This window comes from Aotus nancymaae, unplaced genomic scaffold (genome assembly GCF_030222135.1).
Source record: "Aotus nancymaae isolate 86718 unplaced genomic scaffold, 86718_ANA_hifiasm-v0.15.2.pri h1tg000041l, whole genome shotgun sequence".
Lineage (NCBI taxonomy): Eukaryota > Metazoa > Chordata > Mammalia > Primates > Aotidae > Aotus > Aotus nancymaae.
In genome coordinates this window covers 29700950-29728838 of record NW_026988455.1, presented here as the reverse complement: position 1 = coordinate 29728838, position 27889 = coordinate 29700950, and the positions used below count along the sequence as shown (strand labels likewise).

The following is a 27889-nucleotide window of genomic DNA, read 5'->3' as shown; positions in this document are numbered from 1 at the left end:
AATAAAATCTCAGCTAGCTTGGGGAAAAAAAAAAATCTGGAGACTTAAATGAAAGTTACCAGGAGTAAAAAAGAAAAAAAAAATCTAGAGACAACAGATGCTGGCGAGGATGTGGAGAAATAGGAACACTTTTACACTGTTGGTGGGAGTGTAGATTAGTGCAATCATTGTGGAAGGCAGTGTGGCGATTCCTCAAGAATCTAGAAATAGAAATTCCATTTGACCCAGCAATCCCATTACTGGGTATATACCCAAAGGATTATGAATCATTCTATTATAAAGACATGCACATGAAGTACGTTCACTTCGGCACTGTTTACAATAGCAAAGACTTGGAACAAACCCAAATGCCCATCAAGGATGGACTGGATAAAGAAAATGTGGCACATATACACTATGGAATACTATGCAGCCATAAAAAACGATGAGTTCATGTCCTTTGTAGGGACATGGATGAATATGGAAACCATCATTCTCAGCAAACTGACACAAGAACAGAAAATCAAACACTGCATGTTCCCACTTGTAAGTGGATGTTGAACAATTAGAACACATGGACACAGGGAGGGGAACATCACACACTGGGGTCTGTTGGAGGTTGGGGGGCTAGGGGAGCGATAGCAGGGGGTGGGGAGGTTGGGGAGGGATAACATCAGGAGAAACACCTAATGTAGGTAAAGGGGGGATTGGAGGCAGCAAACCATCATGGCATGTGTATTCCTATGTAATAATCCTGCAAGATCTGTACATGTACCCCAGAACTTAAAGTATAATAATAATAATAAACACTGCATAGATAATTCTTAAAAAAAAAAAAAAAAGGTACACTGGAATAATACCAGCACATCATGAATAAAACAATTATACCTGAACAACATCTACACAGAGATTTAATCATAGGCAACAGCTGTTGGTGAACGTTTCTTCATCTTGATTAAATCATTTTAAAAAACTGAAAATTACGCATACAACCAAGTCAAAGCCATGCCCTACATGTTTTTTTAAAAACACCTTTACTGGGATATAATTTATATATCATTTCTATACATTATATATCATGACACCCATTTCAATTAAGAAACATACACATCTTCTGATATGTACATCTATGCAAATAAGTGGGTAGAGGATATAAGACCATTTTTCACAATGAAGTATGCTGGGATAGATACAAGTTTGCTAATACTTAGAGTTAATTCTTTATTTAACTAGCTTAAATACTCACCACCAGTGTTTTTTGATTGCTTGTGCTCTTTATTTAGATTTGCTTTTTAACTGGCAGGAGCACATTTCAGAAAAATTTACAGAAAGCATAATGGTGGTATACTTTCTCAGTTATTGTATGTCTGAGAGTGTTTTTTATTTGTTTGTTTGTTTTTTGAGATGGGGTCTCACTCTGTTACCCAGGCTAAACTGCATTGGCATGATCACTGCAGCCTTGACCCCCAGGCTCCAGCAATCCTCCCTGCTCAACCCCCTGAGTAGCTGAGACTACAGACATGCACTACCACACCCAGAAAATTTTTGTATCTTTTTTTTTGTAGAGATGGGCATTTGCCATATTGCTCAGGATGGTCTTGAACTCCTGGGCTCAAGTGATCTGCCTACCTTGGCCTCCTTAAGTGCTGGAATTACTGGCAACAGCTGCTGCACCAGACCTCAGTATATCTCTTTCACATTCACACAAATGACTTCTTGGCTAGATGTGGAATTCTTGGTCCTAACATTTTGGTTCTGGTATTTAAAGTAGCCAGTCTGATTCTTCATCCTGTGTAGGCAACCAGTTTTCTCCTGTGCATATTTATACTATTATTTCCTTATTCTTCATTCTTAAAATTAGAATCTAATTCTTAAAAGACTTAAATTTGGTGTTCTTTTCAAGCTTAGATTCAAATCTTAAACTTAGGGAAATTTTTATCAACATAATCTTTTTTGTAGAGCTGGGGTCTCATTACGTTGCCCAGGCCAGTCTTGAACTCCTGGCCTCAAGCAATTTTCCTGCCTCAACCTCCCAAAGTGCTGGGATTACAGGCATGAGCCAGTGCACTTGGCCTATCAACATAATCTTTAATACCTGCCTCTGTTCTATTTGTTTCAGGGACAGTAATTATGCCTCTGCTGGATTTCAATTCAGTGTTCCAATCTATCATGTCAATTTTATCAGCAAAATTTATCTCAAATTTTCATTCACACAATTGGCTCAGCTTTCTTTAGTAGATACTCTGGTCCTTCTAATGAAGTTTTTAATCTGCTATGATTTTATTTCCTAAATTTTAAAATTCACCCATCTCACTTTTAATTCACCCATCTTCCCTTTTAATTTCTCACTTTTTAAATTTTAGTCCATTATTTTATCTTAACTTGTTATGTAACATTACTATTCCCTTGACTTTTACAACATATTCTAGCCTTTTTTTATTAAGGAAAACATAGGTGTTATCTAAAATCAATTTATTTCCTGAAGCAAATCTTTTTCAAGGTGTGCTTTCACTCCAGACACTATGTACAATGTTCTTTTCCTTCATGTGGCAGAAATTTTTCTTCAGTTGACATGAGATCAACTAAGATCCAGTGTTTGCTCATAAGTCAGTGAACTGGGTGCTTCCCTACTGTCCATCTAGTTGGTTAATTCTAGTTCTCAGACTGTACGCTGAGGCTTAGTTAATGTAAATCTGCATTATCAATATGGTGATTTAGGAGTAGGAAAACTTTGTCTTAGTATAATTTCTCTTTTGTGTTTGACATAAGTAGCCAAATAACAGCTAAGTTTTTCACATCCAGCTTTCTGTCTGGCTCAGCCCTCCATGCCTGAAATTTCTCATACTGTGTCAGGAAGAACACCCACCATACTGTATGCTTTCTGCCTAGTATATAATCATTGACTGATCCCTCTAAATGTAGCTACTTTTGAAATCTATTATTAATCTATTAATCATAATAAAATAGATTCCAAACAGTATACTGTCCGTCAGTTGCAAGGCTCACCCTTATCTCTTCCTCACCTCTCAGTGTAATTATCCCAAGATCTACTCTACTTCCACATCTTTGATTATTTTCTTCCAAGTGAGGCTCCCACATAAAGTTCCAGGTCTTCCTAAGTGACCCATCAGTAGTATACTCAGCAGAAATTTGTGAAAGTTCCTGGGCCTTGAATGGCATCCTTATATAGGATCAGTGCCAAGAGTCAGACTATTTCCTTTTCATCATTACCTGGTCATTTCAACAGCAATCAGTGGGAGCAGAAGAAAATGCAATCAGACATCTGTGCTCAAGTTCCCATGTTGCATGGAATTTATTTTGGGGCAAATTTGAGTAGTTTTCCTTCATTAGTTCTCCAGTGCACTTTGGGCCACTGGGAGAAATCTCTCCAATGAAGACAATGGTAAATTCTATTACTGGCTAAACAAGTAGATCATCAAAACATTTATACTTGTAAACAAGAATCAGTCATAATGAATATCTTATAAGGAAGAAAAAGAATCAAATAACCCCTAGAAACAGTACAAGATGATTTATCCAGTATACCAGTGCCTGGAACTGCCATTTGAACAGCACTACCTCATGGCTCTACAGTAATAATTGATGCTCATAATCATGAGCCTGAGGTACTGCAAAATCCTAAAGGAAATGTTATAATTCACATAGTTTATGTTAAGAGAATAACTTAGTATAGCCTATTTCTTTTAAAACTGGTAACCCAAGAATGATAGGAATAGCCACTCTACTAGATCTAACATTTGCTAGAATGATACTCATTCTCAAGACATCAAATGACAGTTTAACAGGCAAATATTCTCATCACTTACTATATATATAGTATCTCCTAGAGTACATTCCAGGCCTAGTATGTTATTTTCCTGGACTCCACACACAAAAAAGAAATATATTGGTCTTAATGAGAAAAAGAAATATATTGGTCTTAATCGCTCTCTATTTTATTTGGTTCTTAATAATGACATTTAATAGAGACACAGAAGAACAAAATATCATGTAAATAGGTTAAAGAAACAAACAACAGTAAAGTTTCCCAAAGGTTTTATATATATATAAAAATAAAAATATTTACTATATATATTTTATTGCACTTTAGGTTCTGGGATACATCTGAAGAACATGCAGGATTGTTGCACAGGTACATACATGGCAATGTGGTTTGCTGCCTCCATCCCCATCACCTATATCAGGCATTATTCCCCATGTTATCCTTCCCCCAATCCCTACTCCCCACTGTCCCTCCCCTAGTTACCCCCACAGACCTCAGTGTGTGATGCTCCCCTCCCTGTGTCCATGTGTTCTCATTGCTCAACACCCGCCTATGAGTTTGATTTTCAGTGTTTGATTTTCTGTTCTTGTGTCAATTTGCTGAGAATGATGGTTTCCAGTTTCATCCATGTCCCTACAAAGGACACAAACTTATCGTTTTGTATGGCTGCATAGTATTCCATGGTGTAAATGTGCCACATTTTCCCTGTCCAGTCTATTATCAATGGACATTTGGGTTGGTTCCAAGTCTTTGCTGTTGTAAACAGTGCTGAAATGAACATACATGTGCATATGTCCTTATAATAGAACGATTTATAATCCTTTGGGTATATACCCAGTAATGGGATTGCTGGGTCAAATGGAATTTCTATTTCTAGGTCCTTGAGGAATCGCCACACTGTCTTCCACAATGGTTGAACTAATTCACATTCCCACCAACAGTGTAAACATGTTCCTATTTCTCCACATCCTCTCCAGCATCTGTTGTCTCCCGATTTTTTAATGATCGCCATTCTAACTGGCATGAGATGGTATCTCAATGTGGTTTTGATTTGCATTTCTCTAATGACCAGTGATGATGAGCATTTTTTCCTATGTTTCTTGGCCTCATATATGTCTTCTTTTGAAAAGTGTCTGTTCATATCCTTCGCCCACTTTTGAATGGGCTTTTTTTTTCTTATAAATCTGTTTTAGTTCTTTGTACATTCTGGATATAAGTCCTTTGTCAGATGGGTAGATTGCAAAAATCTTTTCCCATTCTGTTGGTTGCTAGTTCTCCTTGATGATTGTTTCTTTTGCTGTGCAGAAGCTCTAGAATTTAATTAGATCCCATTTGTCTATTTTGGCTTTTGTTGAGAATGCTTTTGGTGTTTTAGTCATGAAGTCCTTGCCTATGCCTATGTCCTGAATGGTTTTGCCTAGATTTTCTTCTAGGGTTTTTATGGTGTTAGGTCTTATATTTAAGTCTTTAATCCATCTGGAGTCAATTTTAGTGTAAGGTGTCAGGAAGGGGTCCAGTTTCTGCTTTCTGCACGTTTAGCCACTTTTCCCAACACCATTTATTAAACAGGGAATCCTTTCCCCATTGCTTTTGTCAGGTTCGTCAAAGATCAGATGGTTGTAGATGTGTGGTGTTGCCTCTGAGGCCTCTGTTCTGTTCCACTGGTCTATATCTTTGTTTTGGTACCAGTACCATGCTGTTTTGATTACTGTAGGCTTGTAGTATAGTTTGAAGTCAGGTAGCAAGATGCCTTCAGCTTTATTCTTTTTGCTTAGAATTGACTTGGCTATGCGGGCTCTCTTTTGGTTCCATATGAAGTTTAAGGTGGTTTTTTCCAGTTCTGTGAAGAAGGTCATTGGTAGGTTGATGGGGATAGCATTGAATCTATAAATTACTTGGGGCAGTATGGCCATTTTCACGATATTGATTCTTCCTAACCATGAGCATGGAATGTTTCTCCATCTGTTTGTGTCTTCTCTTACTTCATTGAGCAGTGGTTTATAGTTCTCCTTGAAGAGGTCCTTTACATTCTTTGTTAGTTGTATTCCTAGGTATTTTATTCTCTTTGTAGCAATTGTGAATGGCAGTTCATTCTTGATTTGGCTCTCTTTAAGTCTGTTATTGGTGTATAGGAATGCTTGTGATTTTTGCACATTGATTTTGTATCCTGAAACTTTGCTGAAGTTGCTTATCAGTTTCAGGAGATTTTGAGTTAAGACGATGCGGTCTTCTAAATACACAATCATGTCATATGCAAATAGAGACAATTTGACTTCCTCCTTTCCTATTTGAATACCCTTTCTTTTTCTTGCCTGATTGCTCTGCCTAGAACTTCTAATACTATATTGAATAGGACTGGTGACAGAGGGTATCCTTGTCTAGTGCCAGATTTCAAAGGGAATGCTTCCAGTTTTTGCCCATTCAGTATTATACTGGCTGTGGGTTTGTTGTAAATAGCTTTTATTATTTTAAGATATGTTCCATCAATACCTAGTTTATTGACGGTTTTTAGCGTAAAGCACTGCTGAATTTTGTCGAAGGCCTTCTCTGCATCTATTGAGATAATCATGTGGTTTTTGTCTTTGGTTCTGTTTATGTGGTGAATTATGTTTATAGACTTGCATATGTTGAACCAGCCTTGCATCCTCAGGATGAAGCCTACTTAATCGTGATGGATAATCTTTTTGATGTGCTTTTGCATTCAGTTTGCCAGTATTTTATTGAAGATTTTTGCATCTATGTTCATCATGGATATTGGCCTGTAGTTTTCTTTTCTTGTTGAGTCTCTGCTGGGTTTTGGTATCAGGATGATGTTGGTCTCATAAAATGATCTGGGAAGAATTCCCTCTTTTTGGATTATTTGGAATAGTTTCAGAAGGAATGGTACCAGCTCCTCTTTGTATGTCTGGTAGAATTCGGCTGTGAACCCATCTGGAACTGGGCTTTTTTTGGGTGGTAGGCTCTTAATTGCTGCCTTGACTTCAGACCTTGTTATTGGTCTATTCAGGGTTTCGACTTCTTCCTGGTTTAGGCTTGGGAGGAGGCAAGTGTCCAGGAATTTATCCATTTCTTCCAGGTTTCCTAGTTTATGTGCATAGAGATGTTTGTAATAATCTCTGATGATGGTTTGAATTTCTGTGGAATCTGTGGTGATAACCCCTTTACCATTTTTTATTGCATGTATTTGATTCTTCTCTCTTTTCTATTAATCTGGCTAGTGGTCTATTTTGTTGATCTTTTCAAAAACCAGCTCCTGGATTTATGGATTTTTTTGAAGGTTTTTCAGTGTCTCTATATCCTTCAGTTCTGCTCTGATCTTAGTTATTTCTTGTCTTCTGCTAGCTTTTGAGTTTTTTTTTATCTTGCTCCTCTAGCTCTTTCAATTTTGATGATAGGGTGTCAATTTTAGATTTTTCCTTACTTCTCATGTGGGCATTTATTGCTAAAAATTTTCCTCTAGACACTGCTTTAAATGTGTCCCAGAGATTCTGGTACGTTGTGTCTTTGTTCTAGTTGGTTTCAAAGTACATCTTTATTTCTGCCTTCATTTCATTGTTCATCCAGTCAACATTCAAGAGCCAGTTGTTCAGTTTCCATGAAGTTGTGCAGTTCTAAGTTAGTTTCTGAATTCTGAGTTCTCACTTGATTGCACTGTGGTCTGAGAGACTGTTATGATTTCCGTTCTTTTGCGTTTGCTGAGGAGTGATTTACTTCCAATTATGTGGTCAGTTTTAGAGTAGGTGTGATGTGGTGCTGAGAAGAATGTACATTCTGTGGATTTGGGGTGGAGAGTTCTATAAATGTCTATTAGGTTTGCTTGGTCCAGGTCTGAGTTCAAGTCCTGGATATCCTTGTTAATTTTCTGTCTCATTGATCTGTCTAATATTGACAGTGGAGTGTTAAAGTCAACCAATATTATTGTGTGGGATTCTACATCTCTTTGTAGGTCATTAAGAACTTGCTTTATGTATCTGGGTGCTTCTGTATTGGGTGCATATATATTTAAGATCGTTAGCTCTTCTTGTTGCATTGATCCTTTTACCATTATGTAATGCCCTTCTTTGTCTCTTTTGATCTTTGTTGGTTTAAAGTCTATTTTATCAGAGACGGAATGGCAACTCCTGCTTTTTTTTGCTCTCCATTTGCTTGGTAAATCTTCCTGCATCCCTTTATTTTGAGCCTATGTGTATTCTTGCATGTGAGATGGGTTTCCAGGATACAGCACACCGATGGGTTTTGACTTTTTATCCAATTTGCCAGTCTGTGTCTTTTGATTGGGGTATTTAGCCCATTTACATTTAAGGTTAATATTGTTATGTGTGAATTTGATCCTGCCATTTTGATGCTAGCTGGTTGTTTTGCCTATTAGTTGACGCATTTTCTTCATTGTGTCAGTGCTCTTTACTATTTGGTACGTTTTTGGAGTGGCTGGTACTGGTTGTTCCTTTCTATGTTTAGTGCTTCTTTCAGGAGCTCTTGTAAAGCAGGCCTGGTGGTGAAGAAATCTCTGAGCAATTGCTTGTTTGTAAAGGATGTTATTTCTCCTGCGCTTATGAAGCTTAGTTTGGCTGGATATGAAATTCTGGGTTGAAAGTTCTTTTCTTAAAGGATGTTGAATATTGGCCCCCACTCTCTTGTGGCTTGCAGGGTTTCTACTGAGAGATCCGCTGTGAGTCTGATGGGCTTCCCTTTGTGGGTAATCCAACCTTTCTCTCTGGCTGCCCTTAGCATCTTTTCCTTCATTTCAACCTTAGTGAATCCGACAATTATGTGCCTTGGGGTTGCTCTTCCTAAGGAATATCTTTGTGGTGTTCTCTGTACTTCCTGGACTTGATTTAGCCTGCCTGGCTAGACTGGGCAAGTTCTCCTGGATAATATCCTGAAGAGTGTTTTCCAGCTTGGATTCATTCTCTCTGTCACATTCAGGTACACCTATCAAACGTAGATTAGGTCTTTTCATATAATCCCATATTTCTTGGAGGCTTTGTTCATTTCTTTTCACTTTTTCTCTAATCTTGCCTTCTCATTTTATTTCATTGAGTTGATCTTCAATCTCTGATATCCTTTCTTCTGCTTGGTCAATTCGGCTATTAAAAGTTGTGTATGCAAAAATTAGCTGGGCATGGTGGCATGCGCCTGTAGTCCCAGCTACTCGGGAGGCTGAGGCAGGAGAATTGCTTGAACCCAGGGGGCGGAGGTTAATGTGAGCCAAGATCACGCCATTGCACTCCAGCCTGGGTAACAAGAGCAAAACTCCGTCTCAAAAAAAAAAAAAAAAAAAAAAAAAAAAAGTTGTGTATGCTTCGCAAAGTTCTCGTGTTGTGTTTTTCAGCTCCATCAATTCATTTATATTCCTCTCTAAGCTGTTTATTCTCATTAGCATTTCGTCAAACCTTTTTTCAAGGTTCTTAGTTTCTTTGCATTGGGTTAGAACATGTTCTTTTAGCTCAGAGAAGTTATTACCCATCTTCTGAAGCCTGTTTCTGTCAATTCATCAAATTCATTCTCCATCCAGCCTTGTTCCCTTGCTGAGGAGGAGTTGTGATCCCTTGGAGAGGAGAGGCGTTCTGGTTTTTGGTGTTTTCATCCTTTTTGTGCTGGTTTCTTCCCATCTTTGTGGATTTATCTATCTATGGTCTTTGTAGTTGGTGACTTTCAGATGGGGTCTCTGAGTGGAAGTCCTTTTTGTTGATGATGAAATTCTTTCTTTCTGTTTCTTAGTTTTCCTTCTAACAGGCCCCTCTGCTGTAGAACTGCTGAAGGTCCACTCCAGACCCCGCTTGCCAAACGTTTTCTTTTTTAAGCAAAACTGTCACTGGGTATTTTTTGCTTTGTTTTTGTTTTGAGAAAGGGCCTCACTCTGCCACCCAGGCTGCAGTGCAGTGACAGAATCATGGCTCACTGCAGCCTCTACCTCCTGAGCTCTGGTTCCTCAGCCACCTGAGTAGCTGGGACCACAGGCGAGTACCACCATGCCCAGCTAATTTTTCTTTTTTTTGTAGACACACAGGGTTTCGCTATGTTGCCCAGGGTGGTCTTGAACTCCTATGCTCAAGCAATCCACCCGCCTCAGCCTCCCAAAGTGCTGAGATTACAGGTGTGAGCCACTGCTCCTGGCCTAGTCACTGTGTGTTTTTAAAAAGAGACCTCTGGCCCTGTGAATGTGATTTTCTTACTTGGAATAATTTAATACTGTTCCCCTATCTTCCCTGTCTCTCCCTGATTTGTAAAAGGCAGATGATTTTTAAAACCACAAAATAACTGCTTCGTATTGTCAAAACTAACAAACAACAAATGTATCAATTTTCTTTTTGAGTAGATCAAAAACAGAACCTCTTATTAAAAGCAGCAAATGTGAATTAATCCAATACAAATTGCTTCTAAAAACGTGGTGATAAATTCAGAGGCACTGCCATCTTAAAAATCTATAAATTCAATGAAAGACAAAGCAATTTTATTTACTTAGTTGTACCTGCTCATCTCTCTGTCTCCATTCTTGCCAATTTTCTTCTCGCGAATCCTTCTGTACTGGGTTTGACAGTGGAAGATCATGTTGAGCGTTACAAATAGCATGAGAAGATTTCTGGGGAATTTTCTTAAAAGCAAGATTCCTGAGCTATAAAACAAACAAAAAATATTAAATTCAGTTTACCGATCCTGGGCTACTAATGATTTTTTTTTATATAAAAAAATGACATTTTTATACTTCTACTCAAAACATTCGTTATGCTAACTCACATAATTAAAGTCATTATTTGTGTTTTCTATAATCTTTGTAGAATGTTAATTTTGCCAGCATTTGAGATAATGCTGTTAGATCTATATAGGAAATGATTAAGTGAAAAATGTATTATACTCTATTATGCCACCATTTTAATCATTCTTCTTTACTAAAGAAAAGTTTATAGGAGTAGAAAATAGTAAAACAAGTTTGCTTTTAAAATGCAAAACATAGCCGAGTTTAGTGGCTCACCCCTGTAATCTTAGCCCATTGTAAGGCTGAGGCAGGTAGACTGCTTGAGCCCAGGAGATTGAGACCAGCCTCAGAAACACGGCAAAACCCCATCTTTGCAAAAAATACAAACAAACAAACAAACAAACAAAGAACTAGCCAGGTATGATGACACATACCTGTGGTCCCAGCTATCCAGGAGGCTGAGGTGGGAGGATCACCTGAGCCTGGGGGTTGAGGCTGCAGTAAGCAGTGATCATGCCACTGTACTCCAGCCTGGGTGACAGAGTGACACCCTGTCTCAAAAATAAAAATAAAATAAAACGCAAAACAATACAGTTCAGAAAGCTTACACATCTAAAAGTTTAAATAGTTGAGAGATCAACTAAGCAACCATGACAACTACTTTGCTAGTCCTGACAAATACAGGTCCTAGTGCACAAAGTACACAATGAACTAAAACAGTATGGGTCAAGCCACTCCCAACAATAAAAATAATCTAAGACAAAGGAGTTGAAACAAGAGAGAAAAATACTGAGAGGTTATTATGAACTGAATTTGTTAAATTAGGTTTAGCCAGCAGACTCTGGGCATACTGCCTATGAGCTAGCTCTGCTCTGCAATGAGCAGTTAAAAAAAAAAAAAGTTTAGTCAAAAGCTGCCTCCTTACATATTTTAAGTTCAACTTGAAAGTTTCTCCATACATAATAACCTAACAATGTATAAACAAACTGTAACCTACTCTTGTACCAATCACCAAGTTTTAGCCCATCACAGGTGGCCAACTGTTCAAACCACGTTCAAATAAGGCAAAGGTAGAGCTGTAACCAGTCCAGCTCTTTCTGTACCTCACTTCCGTTTTCTGCCTATAAATACTATCTGACCATCTGACAGCCCAAGAGTAGCTCTGAACCTATTTTCTGGTTCTGGGGGCTGCCAAATTGTGAATTGGTCTTTGAGCATTTGAACTGTTCAACTTAAATTGTCTGAAGTTTTTAACAAATTGTAGCCTCCCTAAAGATATCGTGAAGCCCTAACCCCCAGTGTTAGTGAATGTGACCTTATTTGGAAATTGGGTCTTTATGGATGTAATCAAGTTAAGATGAAGTCATGCTGAATTAGATTGAGCCCTAATCCAATATGACTGGTGTCTTTATAGAAAGAGGTGAAGACACAGATACACAGAGAATGCCACATAACAACACAGGCAGAGATTGGGTTGATGACACAGCAAGCCAAAGGAATGCCATGGGTTGACAGCTGCCACCCAGAAGCTAGGAAGAGGCATGGAAAGATTCTACTCAGTCTTAGAGAGGGAATGGCCCTGTTGACCTGTGGATCTGAACCTCTACTAGACTCTAGAACTGTGAAAAAACAAGTTTCTGTTGTTTTAAGCCACCAAGTTTGTGGTATTTTTTCTGGCAGCCCTTAGAAACTAACAAAAAGGCTTTCAATTGAGGATCAACAATTTTAACTGGTAGTATCAGGTTGGTGCAAAACTAATTGCAGTTTTTACCTAATACATTGTTCTACAAACAGGAATAAGATAAAAACACCACAGTAAGTAGCTGGTTTCTGATACAGAAAGGACATTCAGAAGGAGAAATGAAGCACTGGTAGGTCGGCTGCTATTTACTTTACAGAAAGTAAAGACTGATGGACTAGAACTGCAAATGGCTGAAGTAGAAAGGATCCTTCACATTCATTCTGTTTTACATGTTCTTATTTTCTAATATAAACTCCACTATTGCTTTATTTTCTGTTTCTCCCAAATCATCTTTAATTCCTAAAAGAAAATAGTGGGCAATCAAAAGTTCTGAAATAACTTCTCAAAGGTCATTATACAGGGAGGAAAATGTCTTTCCTTTAAAGTTACTGTGTGGCAAGCATTTTAAATAGTTAGAAAGCAATGGAGGTGGAAATTTAATGGGAAAAAATAAATTGAAAAGGCTTTCTAAGTCTTGAGACATCATAAAATAACTATGAGAATAAAATACTTTAACTACTTCTCTCATTAAATAATAATGAGAAAAACCCTTATATACCCGACTGCTCCTTCTATTAAAACAAAACACATGCTAGAGTTGTATATCAGCATTTCTTTTAAAAACAATGGGCATATCAAATGTTGGTCATATAACTAATGCTAAAGATGTCTAGAAAAAAAGGGCCTTCCATACAGTTTTTACTCTGAAGGAAAAAATGACCATCGAATGCTTAAAAATGTCCATTCGAGGTCAATTACAGAGGACCAGCCATGGTGTCTCACACCTGTAATCTCAGCACTTTGGGAAGCTGAGGTGGGTGGATTGCTTGAGCCTAGGAGTTTGAGAAGAGCCTGGGCAACATCCTGTGACCCTGTCTCTACAAAAAAAAAGAAAAAAGAAATTAGCTAGGCGTGGTGGTGCTTGCCTGTAGTCCTAGCTACTTGGGAGGCTGAGGCGAGAGGACTGATTGAGCCCAGGAGTTTGAGGCTACAGTGAGCTATATCATGCCATTGAACTCCAGCCTGGGCAACAGAGAGAGATTCTGCCTTCTCTTTGGAGAAAAAAAGAAAAGACGCCAGCACAGTGGCTCACACCTGTAATCCCAACACTTTGGGAGGCCAAGGTGGGTGGATCAACTGAGCAACATGATGAAACATCATCCCTACCAAAAATACAAAAAACTAGACTGGCATAGTGGCATATGCCTGTGCTCCCCATTACTCAGGAGGCTGATGTGGGAGCATCACTTGAGCCTGGGAGGCAGAGGCTGTAGTGAGCTGAGGTCACACCACTGGATTCCAATCTGGGTAACAAGAGTGAGACTCCATCTCAAAACAACAAAAACAAAAAACAACTAGTCATACGATTTTTGCCTGTAACAGTAAAAAACAGGAAACAACCCAAATGCTTATCATGAGTTCAATTAAATAAAGTATGAAATAACCATATAATATTGTAAACTGTGGATTCATTTAAAATAACATAAATCTGTATTTACTAGTATGGAAAACTGCTCATGGCTAATTTTTTTAAAAGCCAGTTATAAAACAGTCTATTATATAATCCCATTTTCATTTAAGTATAATATGGATATACACATACATGTATATAGTCAGATAAATTTATATATGTGTACAGAAAACACATACCAAAATATTAATTGATTATATCTTTGGTTATATCTACAAATGACCTTTGTTTCCTTTTAAGACTTCCCTATTTTAAACTTTATGCAACGAGCACACAAGCTTCCACAGTCAGAAAAATTATATTTTAAAAATGTTCAGGCAGGGTGTGGTGGCTTCATGCCTATAATCCCAGCAGATTATAGGCCCAGGCCAGCAGATTGCTTGAGCCCAGGAATTCGAAACCAGCCTGAGCAACATGGCAAAACTCCATCTCTACAAAAAATACAAAAATTAGGCGTGGGGGCATGTGCCTGTAGTCCCAGCTACTCGGGAGGGTAAGGTGGGAGGATACCTTGAGCCCAGGAGGTTGAGGCTACAGTGAACTGTGATCATCTCACTGCACTCCAGCCTAGGAGACAGAGTGAGACCCTGTCTCAAAAAAAAAAAAAAAAGTTCATTACATTTGACTTGAAATATACACAAATTTATATCCATTCACTGAAGTAATATTTACAGAGTACTCGTGGAACAGGTACTATGGATACATAGGTGAACAAGATAGTATCTGTTCTAAGGATGATTATCATCTATTGGGAAAGCAGACACACAAAAAATTATAATTGTTACCTCATTTGCTTCACTCTGTTGCTGTTCCTTCTTTTTTCTTCTTTTCTCTCTTTTTTTCTCATTTGTAGTTGATTTGCTTCCCAAAGTTTGAGACTTTCCAGTATTTCGACCTTTACCTTTTCCAGGTTCAGAATCAGAACCACTGCCACTATCCACTTGTAACAGGGCAAAACGAGAAGCGGTGGTGGGAACAGAACTAAGTACTGCTGAGGCCATAGTAAAGATTTTTCTATTAAAATATTTCTGTCAAGAATAATTTCTGTAGGGAGAGAGAAGAGTAGGCAGATGAGTAAACACTCAGTAAAATCTGTTTTAGATTCTAAAAACAACCATATGAATATAAAATAAATTTCTTCTGACACTGGATTTAGTAAATTTGGATTAATACCCACAGCACTATTAGCAATAACATACTTTTAGATTTAAGTAAACAATGTAACACTTTACAATAGAAAAATGATATGAGATTTCAAATGTACTCATTTTTCCATACATACTTTAAAAAAATTCATGGTTTTCCTCTCAATAATTCTGTAAATATACATATTTATAAAGAATATCCTAAATCAATATGGTTTACAGTGGAAAAGAATATTTTTCATTATACACAAAAAAGACCTTTACTCCAAGTATATGTTAACTCCCAATTCCAATACAAGAAAAAAAGGAGTAAAGACGGGATATCATTCTTATCATATATAAAATACTACCATAAGTTTGATTCTAGAGACTGTGATTCAGAACGGACAGTAAAAAATAAAGAGCTTAAATTCTCTCAACTAAAGGAAACTTTTCAAAATGCCTTCCACATTATGTTTTAGTTCACTAGTTTCCATGCAAGCATAGACGAGTGTAGCTTCATTCTGTGTGCTGTCAGCTTTTCCACAACCATTTAGACTTAGAAGGGATCTTAAAAGGATCTTAAAAGTCCCCTAGTAGTTCTTAATCCAAATCCTTTAGTTATACAGCTAAGGTAAGTGGAGTTTAGGTTGGTTATGTGACTTCCCTTAGTTCTTTCTGGAAGTTAGTGGCTGAGTCTGTACCTGGACCTAGATTTGCCGAACCTTACTCTGAAAGTCCAAATTAAGGAGCCCTATAACAACCAGAAGACTAAGTACTCTACCAATTAAATAAGACATAGATTGTCTTAATAGAATGGCAACTCAGAAATTTATTTTTATTTTGATATGTTTCAGGCACACAAAAACTGAATATTCAGTTTGAAAAAATCAAGATGAACACTACAAATAGCCAGGACAATGGTTAATAAAATGTTAACTGACTCCTATGCCTCTCCTAGTTGCATTCCCCCACTGCACCAGCCAGAGATAACAAGTATTCTGATTTTTGTATAACTTATTCCTTTGCTTTTCTTTATAGTTTTATCCTATGTCTTGATTCACAGTGCTCATATCTGAATGAACTCCTGTCATTTCACAATATCCCACTGGTTACACATATATTTCTTACTATATCACATTATCACACAGGTCCACCCTATTCATTGTGGGAAAGGGCTATGTAAAGGTGAATACTAGGAAGTAAGGATCATTAAGATCCATTCTGAAAACTAACCACACACTATCATTTGTATGTTTTCAGGAGGGAAGAAAAATGAGAAGCATGTATAAAATCTTCCACCTTAAGTAACCGGAAAAATATTTGGAAATCTTTCATACCTTTGGTATACAATGAAGAAAAATGACAGTAAGAACTGATGTCTAAAGATGCCATCTAGTAGTCATTATATCATAGCATTTTTATTATAATACCATGTTAAGACAAATTACTCCTGTGCCTAGAAATATGCAAATCAAGATGTACAGAGATGATACCACATTGATAAATTGTGACATATTTTAGGTTCCAATTTCTCCTGCAAGCATGAGAATGAAAGCTCTATAAGTTATTACAAAGAAGAAAATATTTCAAAATGGAAAAGAAATTCCAAACTCAGAAATATTATGGAAAAGATGAATTCTGCTTCAACCTCAACATAATCCTATAGGTCAGGTGCAGTGGCTCAGGCCTGTAATCCCAGCACTTTGGGAGGCTGAGGCGAGTGGATCACTGGAGGCTAGGAGTTTGACACCAGCCTGGGCAACATAGTGAGACCCTGTCTCTACCAAAAATACAAAAAATTAGCTGGGCATGGTGATGTGCGCCTATAATCCCAGCTACTCTAGAGGCTGAGGCATGAAAATCTCTTGAACCTGGGAGGTGGAAACTGCAGTGAGCCAAGATTACACCACTGACTCCAGCTTGGGCAACAGAGTCAGATTCTCTTTCAAAAATAATAATAATCCTATATAAAATTTTTGTTTCTTGAGCTCTCGAGGTACAATAATCCTACAGAGCTATTTAACAATCATTATATTCAATTTTAAATGTTGGGACTATTAACTGGAAGTGCCAGCTCTACTACTGTTCACAAATATTCACTGTCCCTCCCTGAAGGGGAATTATACTATACATCACTTCTCTGTTGAAGGCAGGCATAATTAGGTAACTTACTTTGGCCAGTGAAATATAAACTTAAAACAGCTTTACAAGTCAGTGTGTGGTTCGACATGTCCTCTTTTCTCTGCTTCTGTGATTGTGGAAGCATATACTGAGATGGAGTCTCCATCAGCCAGATCTAATAAAGTCTGCAACCACAATGAACAAAGTCCCCTTACTAACCTGTGATGGACATGTAGCTTGACCAAGAAAGCAACTTTGCTGCTTTCAGCTGTTGAGATTTTCACATTGTTACTGAAGCCTTATCATGACTTATATCATATACAAAAAATTTATTTCCGTTCTAGGACTGATAGGAAAACTATGAGTTTCTTATCTGGATTGTTTGCATGCATTAAGTGTTCATAAATGTCTATTCTGAAACATCTCTCCAAGACTCATAGCAATTTTCTTTCTGTAGCATAAGGTAGAGTGATCTTACCAGGGTATCCTTAGATAAAGTTTTCCTTAGGCCTTGGGGCAGCATGGAAAACCCTGAAAAAGTAAGAGCCTCTGTTCCAGTCACCTCCAGATACAACCATCCTCATCTGGTGCTCCTCAATGGGTAGCTCCTGCACCTGCTGCTCTGCAGTTAATGTCAACTATGAAAAGCGAAGAGTTCCAATTCCTGGTGATCTATCTCATTAGACAACTGCAAAATGCACAGCTACCCATTATTATAGATAGGCCTGCAAAACTGTTGGAAGATTATGTTCAAGGTGCCTCAACAGCAAAGGCACACAACAAGCAGCAAGTCAAGTACAACAAGCAGCAAGTCAAGAACGGGGGAGCCCAAAATCTAGTGAGGAACGTTTCCAGCAACAGCCTTAAATCTCTACATTGATTATACTTTTCCCCATTTGTCAGTGACATGCATTTTCAGCAGCATCAGATCTAGCTGCAAGGTGACTGCTCAAACAATGTATGTTTTCCGTCACCTAGAGCTTTGTCACTATTTTTAAACACTTGAAATTAGAAAGTCCAATTGAATTTGAAATCCTGTCATTCACTCATTTATTCATCTATTTCTTTTTGAGACAGGGTCTCGCTCTGTCACCCAGGCTGGAGTGCAGTAGCATGATTATTGCTCACTGCAGCCTCGACTTCCTGGGCTCAACTGATTCTCCCACATCAGCCTCCTGAGTAGCTGGGACTACAGGTGTGTGCCAACACAGCTGGCTAATTTTTTCTTTTTTTTGAGACGATGTCTCACTCTGATACCAGGCTGGAGTGTAGTGGCGCAATCTTGGCTCACTGCAACCTCCGCCTCCTGGGTTCAAGCAATTCTCCTGCCTCAGCCTCCTGAGTAACTGGGATTACAGGCATGCCCCACCACGCCCAGCTAATTTTTGTATTTTTAGTAGAGACAGGGTTTCACCACGTTGGTCAGGCTGGTCTCGAAGTCCTGACTTTGTGATCCTCCTGCCTCAGCTTCCCAAAGTGCTGGGATTACAGGCGTGAGCCACTGCGCCCAGCCAATTTTCTCTGTTTTTTATAGAGGTGGGGGCCTCCCTATGTTGCCTAAGCTGGTCTCGAACTCCTGGGTTCAAGTGATCCTACCTCCTTGGCCTCCCAAAGTGCTGGGATTACAGGCATGAGCCACTGCAACTGCCCCAAATCCTTTCATTTTATTACAAGAAATTTTCTATTACATTTTTGATGCAAAGAGCTGTTAGATTATTTAAAAATAATTGCAACTGTCGTAAATTACTCAATGCTTAGATTAAAAGTGTTTGTTTTTAATACAAAAAATTAGCTGGGCATGGTGGTGCGTGCCTGTAATCCCAGCTACTCAGGAGGCTGAGGCAGGAGAATTGCCTGAACCCAGGAGGCGGAGGTTGCGGTGAGCCGAGATTGCGCCATTGCACTCCAGCCTGGATAACAAGAGTGAAACTCCGTCTCAAAAAAAAAAAAAAAAAAAAAAGTGTTTGTTTTTATTACCTACTCATACAAAGGAAATTTTAATGGGCACTCAATTCTAAGAAATCATTATTTAAAAGTCTAGATCAGGAACTGAATATTCTTATTTCATGGATAAACTGATTTTAAAAGTTTATGTTCACAGAAGCAAGTACAATTCTCTCATTAGAAACCATGAAAAGCGTTTGAAGTTTTACAGAAATTCAACATTTTATATTTCCTATTAATTTATATTATGCTTTACTTATCCTAATCATATATTATAACAAAGATGTTTTCCGTATTTTTTTCCATCTAGTTCAATACAGATACTTGTAAATCTCTTTCCAGTTCTGACAATGAGACACTTCTGGCTCTTTATGTCAGTAATGCAAAAGGCAAATGGCAGGGAGCACTAGCACAAGACCACTGACCTGGAGCCAGAATGCCCATCAAACCCAATTTGCTATGTACTGTAAGTCCTTAAGCAGCCTACTTGATCTCTGAGTTGTTGTAAAGACTGAAGAAGTTAATATATGGAAAGTATTTAGAACAGCAGCCCGAAGAACTCAATAGTCGTGCATCACTTAATGATGGGGATATGTTATGAGAAACGCATCATTAGGTGATTTCATCATTGTGTGAGTATCACACATTATACTTACACAAACCTAACTGGTACAGCCTACTATCCACCTGGGCTACATGGGATGGCCTATTGCTCCTAGGCTACAAATCTGTACAGCATGTGACTGTATTGGAGGCAACTGTACCACAATGATAAGTATTTGTGTATCTAAAGAAAAGGTACAATAAGAATACCACATTATATGTCCATCACTGACGAAAACAAAACATAGTTAATGGACCACATGACTATATAAGCATTTACAGGTGTTCTTACTCTTATTATTAGACTGAAATACCATGAGGTGCTATGAGGCATAGGAGAATTGGTACAAACTATTTAAAAAATTGACTAAGCATGCCTGACTCCATTGCAAAGTGTTTTGGAACTTAATCAACATCTGGCCCCTACACAAGCTAAGGCTTTAATCTTTGAAATAAAAGAAAAGCCAGGCATCGTGGCTCATGTCTGTAATCCCAGCACTTTGGAAGGCAAAGGCAGGCAGATCACGAGGTCAGGAGTTCGAGACCAGCCTGACCAACATGGTGAAACCCTGTCTCTACTGAAAATGTAAAATTAGCCTGGCGTGGTAGTGCATGCCTGTAATCCCAGCTACTTGGGAGGCTGAGACAGGAGAATTGCTTGAACCTGGAAGGTGGAGGTTACAGTGAACCGAGATCCTGCCATTCCAGCCTGAGCAATAAGAGTGAGACTCAATCTCAAAAAAAATAAACAAAAATAAATAAAATGGAGACAGCAAACCACCATGCCATATGTGTACCTATGCAACAATGCTGCCAGATCTGCACATGTACCCTAGAACTTAAAGTACAATAAAAAAAAAATTAAAAAAAGAAAAAAGTTTTAGGCATTGAGTAGGTGAGTGGTCAGCCACTGAAAAGAGTAAAGACCGAAAGATTACACATGATATACTACAGAAGGAAAATACCTCTCTACCAGAAACCCAAGAGTCAGTTTAGACTATATCTTAAATAGTAGGTATACAATAGACAATAAATGTTTCTTGAAAAGAAATAACAAAAGAAAGACAAGGCAAAAAGAAAGTATTACAACAAATACTGTTAACCAAGAAAAGAACCAATGATAAACACTCAAAAGACAAAATTATATTTCTGGTAAAGCAGCTACCTATGCTATGTCACATCAGCAACCTATGTGTCAACATATTTTAACTTACGAAAGGATAAAATAGAAAGGGAAATGCTCACCTATAACGATTCCTTGTTTGATCAGGGTAAGGTGCAAAAAAAGAATAAGACAGTGGCAGCCACTTGCATTATATTACACTTTATATAACAGTAAATATTAAAGACAAAAAATAGCACTACTTAATCTGCAGCTAAGGGGATAGGAGATGAGACAACTGGAAGGGCTCTATCATCTGTGCTATGCTACACTTAAAAAAAAAAGCCAACAAATCAACATGTCATCTACCTCAACAGCCCTGACAGAAATCTACATACTATGTAAAAAGGTACACTGACCAGTATTTCGGAAGTGGAAGAGAAGGAAATGTAATTTTAAATGAAATAAGGGAATAAAACTTAATACGAAAAAAATCCCCAATTTGTAAATATGTGTATTATTTATACACATACCAAAAAGAAGAAATGCATGGGATTACTCATTACGTTTATTTTTCTTTCTATAGTTTTTACTATTTCCCCAAATGTTCTACAGTGACTACATATATATATACACATACACATACATACATATATATATATATATATATTTTTTTTTTTTTTTTTTTTTTTTTGAGACAGGGTCTTACTCTCACACCCAGGCTGGAGTGCAGTGGTGCGATCACGGCCTTGACTTCCTGGTCTCAGGTGATTCTCCCACCTCAGCCTCCCCAGTAGCTGGAACTACAGGCATGTGCCACCATGCCTGGCTAATTTTTTGCAGAGACAGGGTTTTGCCATGTGGCACAGGCTGGTCTTGAACTCCTAGACTCAAGCAATCCCCCCACCTCAGCCTCCCAAAGTGCTGGGATTATAGGAATGAGCCACCATGCCTGGCTCTACAACAATCATATTTCTTCTAAAAAAAAAAAAAAATCCCAAAAAGAGAAAATGGTTACCTATACTCAAGTTGAAAAAGTTAAGCATAATGTAATCAATACAATATTGATTTTTTTTGCCCTGTGTCAAAATTTAGAAACGGCAACTACAGGTCAGAATTGACAATGAGAAGCCTTTGGCCATCCACATTAGTGATGCAGAAGTCAAATGACAGAGAGCAACTATCAAAGACTAATATGTTGCATACTTTTAAGAGAACATTACCCTTGTTAACTAATTTTTCAGAATTTTCAAAAAGATAGTCATGTCATGCAATCCAGGAATTCCTTTGTAATTTTTTTTAAACCTTAATGAGAAAGAAATCGGGAGACCAAGAAAACATTAGGCTTTTAAAAGATATTATATTTCAGGTCATGGCAAGGATTAGTATTCTTTCAGTCTTGTGTCCTCAACTTCTGCACCTCCACATACAGTCACATCTAAGAGATGTTAGGATAATAGATTTAAACACAGCTCTTCTCTCTCCCTCTCTATACTTTTTCTCTCTCTTTCAAATACACTTGGTCTTTAAAATTTAGATGTTTCTATGCTCAGACATTTATATAACATAATGATATAATTAAGGTATACAATGCAAATGAAAACATACTGGACTGCCAATTAAGTTACGTACATTAGTCTATGAATGTGGTGGCTAATACTGTATGTTAAACATTTACGTATTATTAAAATACTATACAAATCAGGTTTTTGGTTCAGAAATCTAATGATTACTTATATTTTTCCCCTCTTCCCTTTGAGTGTCCTTTTAAAAATAATTTCAAGGATATCTGGGCTCAGTGGTGCACACCTGTAATTCCAGCTACTTGGGAGGCTGAGGCAGGAGGTTCACTTACGTCCAGGAGTTTGGGACCAGCCAGCCCAGACAATATAACAAACCCTATCTCAAAAAATAAATGATAAAACTAATTTCAAGGATAATGTCTGGCTGGGGGAAGACAAAATAAATTCACAAGATAATTTTAAAAACAGAAATGTTTCAGAACAAAATGTGAAACACATTCTCAATATGTGGGCAGCTCACCATATATAAATGTATCTTCTATTATTTTCCATAATTTATTGACTACCACTAGTAAAATCTATTAATTCCTTTATACCTAAGATGGCAGCAGGCCAGGTGTGGTGCTTCATGCCTGTAATCCTGGTACTTTGGAAGGCTGAGGTGGGTAGATCACTTGAGCCCAGGAGTTCAAGATCAGCCAGGGGCAACATGGTGAAACCCCTTCTCTACCAAATGTACAACAGTTAGCAGGCATAGCGGTGCATGTCTATGGTCCCAGCTACTTGGGAGGCTGAGGTGGGAGGATCACCTGAGCCTGGGGGTTCAAGGCTGCAGTGAGCAGTGATTGTGCCATCTCATTACAGCTTGGGCGGCAGCCTAAGACCCTTTGTCAAAAAAAAAAAAAAAAAAAGATGGCAGTAATGTCAAAAGTATAACAAAGTCTCTATTTTACATAAACTTCATACCCAAAAGGCCAATTATTTGTAATAGCATGTTTGGGCTTTCTATAGCAACACTCTTGCTTCAGATTTTGCATGTACACCAAGAAAAAACAACTTGAAATTTCCTCAACACACTATTAGTTCACTTGTTCTTATCTTTATGCTGTTGTCTTTTGTCTACGATGCCATCCATCTCTTCCATTGAAAACTTCCACTTATTCCTCAAAATCCTGCTCAGGTGCTAGAATATCTATGAAGCATTCTCTGACCTGTTCCTGAAGTCAAACATACCCTCCTCTTTAATATTTCCATACTTTAAACGTACTACTATTGAATGTATTCAAAAAAATTCTCTTTATCGTTGTGCCTAGCCCCCATGATTGTGATTTCAAGATCCTGAAAGATAAGAGTTTCTTTCTATCCCTTACAAATACCACAGGAACTGGCACATAAAAGAGACATTTCCTGAACTTAGTGTTTTCTTCATGTTTATATTCCTCAAGTACACAGCTATCTATGCAGTGAAAGATGTGCTCTACAAACAGAAAAAGAAAAATGTGAAGTGCTCTACAGATAATCCTCAATTCCCATAATGCAGATGTGCATCAGCAATTGTTAGCAGTTCAAAGTTGTTTCATTATGGTAAGTACCATTCTACCAACTAATCACAACCAATTTTGTCTAGAAAGCATATCTGGTTTTAAAGTGTTCATTTAAAAGAATTAAAAAGAATTAGGGTGTATTAGTTACTTAAGTAAACTGCTTTTAAAAATGAAACCTAAACTACAAGCAGAAGAATTTCTTTTTTTTCTCTTTCTTTATACATGGGGTCTCACTATGTTGCCCAGCCTGATCTCAAACTCCTGAGCACAAGCAATCCTCCAGCCTCAGCCTCCCAAAGTGCTGGGATTATAGGCATGCACCACCATACCCGACCCAAGCAGAAGAATTCCTAAGCAGCTGGTAGCGTTGACCTCTACTGAGGTCTGGAGGCACAATGCCATTATGATCTTATCCCTCTACACTATGACCTCACTAGAGTCAAGACAGACAGACAGCAGCAGCCATATCTCAGTCCAGAAGACAACTGGAACACTTCAGAACACATACACACACAATTATATATATAAAATTCTTAAATCAAGAACAACCAAATAACACTTTTTATAAGATGAATGATAGTCATCTTCTATTAACACTACCAACCAATTAGACTGAACAAAAAAGATATTAATATGGATGCTAATTAGTGTGGCCTCATTGAAATATAACTTAGATCTAAATTAACTGAACATAATATGAAATGGCACCAAGTATCACAGATTTAACATCTGGTGAAATCAAAATTGTGTTATCTCGTGTTCTGTTCTTCAAATAACCAAACAGTATCCTTCACTTTGGCTTTTTAAAAATTAGGATTCACAGGCCAGGTGTGGTGGCTCACACCTGTAATCCCAGCACTTTGGGAGGCCGAGGCAGGTTAATCGCCTGAGTCAGGAGTTTGAGACCAGCCTGGCCAACACGGTGAAACCCCATCACTACCAAAAATACAAAACAAACAAACAAACAAAAAGAATTAGCTGGAAGTCTGGCAGGTGCCTATAATCCCAGCTACTCAGGAGGCTGAGGCAGGAGAATTGCCTGAACCTGGAAAGGAGAGGTTGCTGTGAGCTGAGATCGCGCCATTGCACTCCAGCCTGGGCAACAAGAACAAAACTCTGTTTAAAAAAAAAAAAAAAAAAAAAAATTAGGGTTCACAATCAGCAAGTGTGAGGTGCATACTAAAATTCTGCTCAAAACACACTTACTGCAAACGATGTAAACCCAATGGGTATGCCCCAAACTACATTTTTTCCTTATAGTTAAGTACTGCCACCCCTCTCCAATCTGCAGCTCCCACTTTCTGTAAGCCGAGAAAGTTAAGCAAAAAATACACAAGCAGGTACTGAGTGAAGACCTGAGGGATTCTCCCATGAGTAAAGTATTTGTATTTTAATTTCCCCGCAATGTTCTTTTGGTCAGCTTCTGGGTTTTGCTCTTACTCCAGAGCTGAAGCCACTATAGTGTTATAAACCTGTTGAGAAAATAAATCTAGATTTCTATGAAGATTTTAATAATTTGCCAAAAAGCTTACATTCTCAAATATTCTTATAGCTACAAGTCATATTTATTAAATAATTCCAGTTACAATCCCAAGCACATTTACTACACAAAGAGACAATGCTAAATGGTGAGGAAAAGTGTCTCTAGCTGTTTCGTGTAAGACAGATGATATTTCATTAGTCGTCCTAATGAAACCATTAGCATCTATTCTAAAAAATCTGGCGAAGGTGGAGACTGAAGAAGAGGATGAAGAGAAAAGGCAATCAGAAATTTAATAAACTATTTTTGCTATTACTGTTCAATATTTATGAAGCACCTTAACGCTAGAGATCTGACAAAAATCGCGAAGGCTGTTCCAAACAATAACAGAATAAAAAAGATACTGTTCATTTACTTTTTAATAGCTGGTGGGGGAGGAGGAGGATCACTATATTAAAAAAGTAATTCACTATACCTCATTCATGAATGAAAGCCAAATTCACCCATAGGCTGTTAAGCGATGCTCTGAAACTTATTCGCAAAGTACATAGAGAAAGAAATTGCGCTGGGCGAGACCTAACTCCCGCAGAGAAGCGGCTTCAAAACCTAAAAGGGAGAAAACAACGAATCAGGTCGTTGCTCCAGAAATTTCCAAGCGCCTGGCTCTCCGAGAGGGAGCGCGGGCGCCAGCAGCGGGGAGGGGACGGTGGCACCTGTCACTCGAGCAGCCCCCGCGGGGTCTCGGGAGGCTCAGCCGCCGCCGGAGCGCCGGGCCTGGGGGTAGGGTGCGGGTCCCTCTTCGCCGCCCGGAGCCTTGCGCCTAGCGTCGGGCCGCAGCCCTTTCCGCGGAGCGGCCCTCCCGTGCCCTCTGCCCAGCGGCTCCGGCCAGTGGGGCCCGTCGCCTCAGGCCGAGTCCCCACCATCCGAGCCCGGGGCGCCGAGGGGAGCGCGGTCGAGCCGCCGCCAACACCTCCGGGGCGCTAGAGCGGACCCCCGCAAGGCGGGCCCGCCTCCGCGTACTCACCGGGCCTCCCGGGCCGCTGGCTCGGCTCTCCTCTCCCTCCTCCCCCCGCAGCCGCCTCTCTCGCGGCTCCCTGGGCGGCCGTACTGGGTGTTGGGACTGGGCTGGGTCAAGTGTCGGCAGAGGTGCGAACAGGCTCGCGCCAGGCAAGGGTCGCGGTCGCCCGGCGGGCCAGGCACTAACGGGTCCTGGGGCGCCGGGGCGGACCGCGGCGGTGAGCGCGGCTGCAGGCTGCTGTGAGGGGCGGGGAGAGCGCGGCTGCGAGCTGGCGAGCGGGCGGGCAGAGGGGGGAGGGAAGCCCGGGCGGAGGGGGCGGTGTGAGAGCCGCGGGGCGGGGGCGGGGCCTGGCGCGTCCGCCGCGCGCGGGGGTTTGTTTATTTTCGCGGTTGGTGGCGGCGCTGGCGCTGGTTAGAGGTTCACCAGTGACGTGAGCGCCCGAGTTGGGGGAAAGGACCAGAACCACCTGCTGGAGAAGGGGAGCTACGGGGGCCGGGCAGGGTCCAAACGCCTCACGTAGGCGGCGACGCCACGGTCTTCGGGGTCGCAGGGAGGAGAGAAGGTCTCTCCTGGAGCGGGTGGAAGGAGGGAGGCCTCCAGAGGGAATGGGACTCCAGGCCACTCCCCCGCAGCAAGACAGAATCACATGCGTCGCGGAGAGCAGTTAGAGGGCCTATGGTGGAAAAGGGCGTTGGGACCTGGTAGCTCGGGTTCTCTGCAACTTGGGGCTTGACCTCCAGGCAATGTAGTAGGGATGGTCCTGTAAGTCAAGATTCCAATAGCAAGACTGCATCAGATCTCTGTAAGGAAAATAACGAACGTCGCTCAGTTCCCTGTAGAGTTGCAGGGCGCTTTAACGTTATCTCCCTTGGTGCTCCATCGGGTAGTAGTGGTCTAATTTTACAGGCAAAGTTAAGTGACTTACCCAAAGCCTCGCAGCTAATAAACGGCAGAGCCAGCACCCAGCTGTACTGGCTTCCAATTCTGTGAGCTTACCAGCGCATCCCATTATCTCTATAAATCCCCCTGATTCAACTAATGTTAGACGCCCCACAGGTAAGATGCTGTAGAGTTGCAGAGGGAAGTTGAAGATAACTTTACCTTCAAAGACTAAGGAATAAAACAAAGATAAAACAGACAATAAAAGCAAACCATGATAGGTGCCATGTGAAAAGTGGCAGAGTACTGCAGGGAATCAAAGAACCGTGTGTATCTGTCTTGGGGAAAAGGAAAGAAAGGCAGTATGAAGGAGTAGGCATTTAGGATTGACCTTGAAGGAGATGGGGAGGGTTTTACAGCAAGAGGGATCGCATGAGAATATATACAAAGGTGAATCAGTGAAAGCTGTGTTGGGGGAAAAAGCAAAGACTCCGGGATATGTTGAGAAGTAGCGAGACAAAGGAGTATGGGGCCTAAGATACCAAATGGATGAATTTGTATTTAATTCAGTATTTTGAGTTTTCAGGGTTCAGAAATTTGGGGGAAGTAAAGGATTTTTTTTCTTTGTGCTATTATCTGTGAGGAGAAGCAGAAATTAGAGGTAGAAATACTGACAGATCTACTGTAGGTCAGGTAAAAGGTAATGATGAGTCTGACCTAAAGGGACAGCGGGGGAATTTAAAAGAGCATGGTTGAGAGATGATGTGCATGCAGAATCTGTAAAATTTCGCAACTGATTGATTAATTGTGGGTCGGAAGAGAGAAATCAAAGATAGTGGAGGTTTTGAGTTTGTAAATAATTGTGAGAGAGAAAAG

At 39.5% G+C, this 27889-nt stretch overlaps 1 protein-coding gene across 4 annotated transcripts in view; it reads right to left on the bottom strand.

Moving 5' to 3' along the window:
* The window catches only part of GKAP1 (G kinase anchoring protein 1), an 81266-nt gene extending 54873 nt beyond the window's left edge, over window positions 1-26393 (bottom strand). For 3 of the 4 annotated variants that reach the window (XM_012472147.2, XM_064361618.1, XM_064361619.1), the window contains exons 1-4: window positions 26141-26203; window positions 25592-25722; window positions 14458-14716; window positions 10236-10379 (exon numbers count right to left, since the gene is read on the bottom strand). In XM_012472147.2, coding sequence (XP_012327570.1) covers window positions 10236-10379; window positions 14458-14673 — 360 coding nt within the window. In that variant the 5' untranslated portion in view covers window positions 14674-14716; window positions 25592-25722; window positions 26141-26203. Of the gene's footprint in view, window positions 1-10235; window positions 10380-14457; window positions 14717-25591; window positions 25723-26140 lie in introns of all 4 variants that reach the window. The other variant, XM_012472148.2, reaches the window with a different exon arrangement.
* Window positions 26394-27889: the final 1496 nt, after the last annotated feature.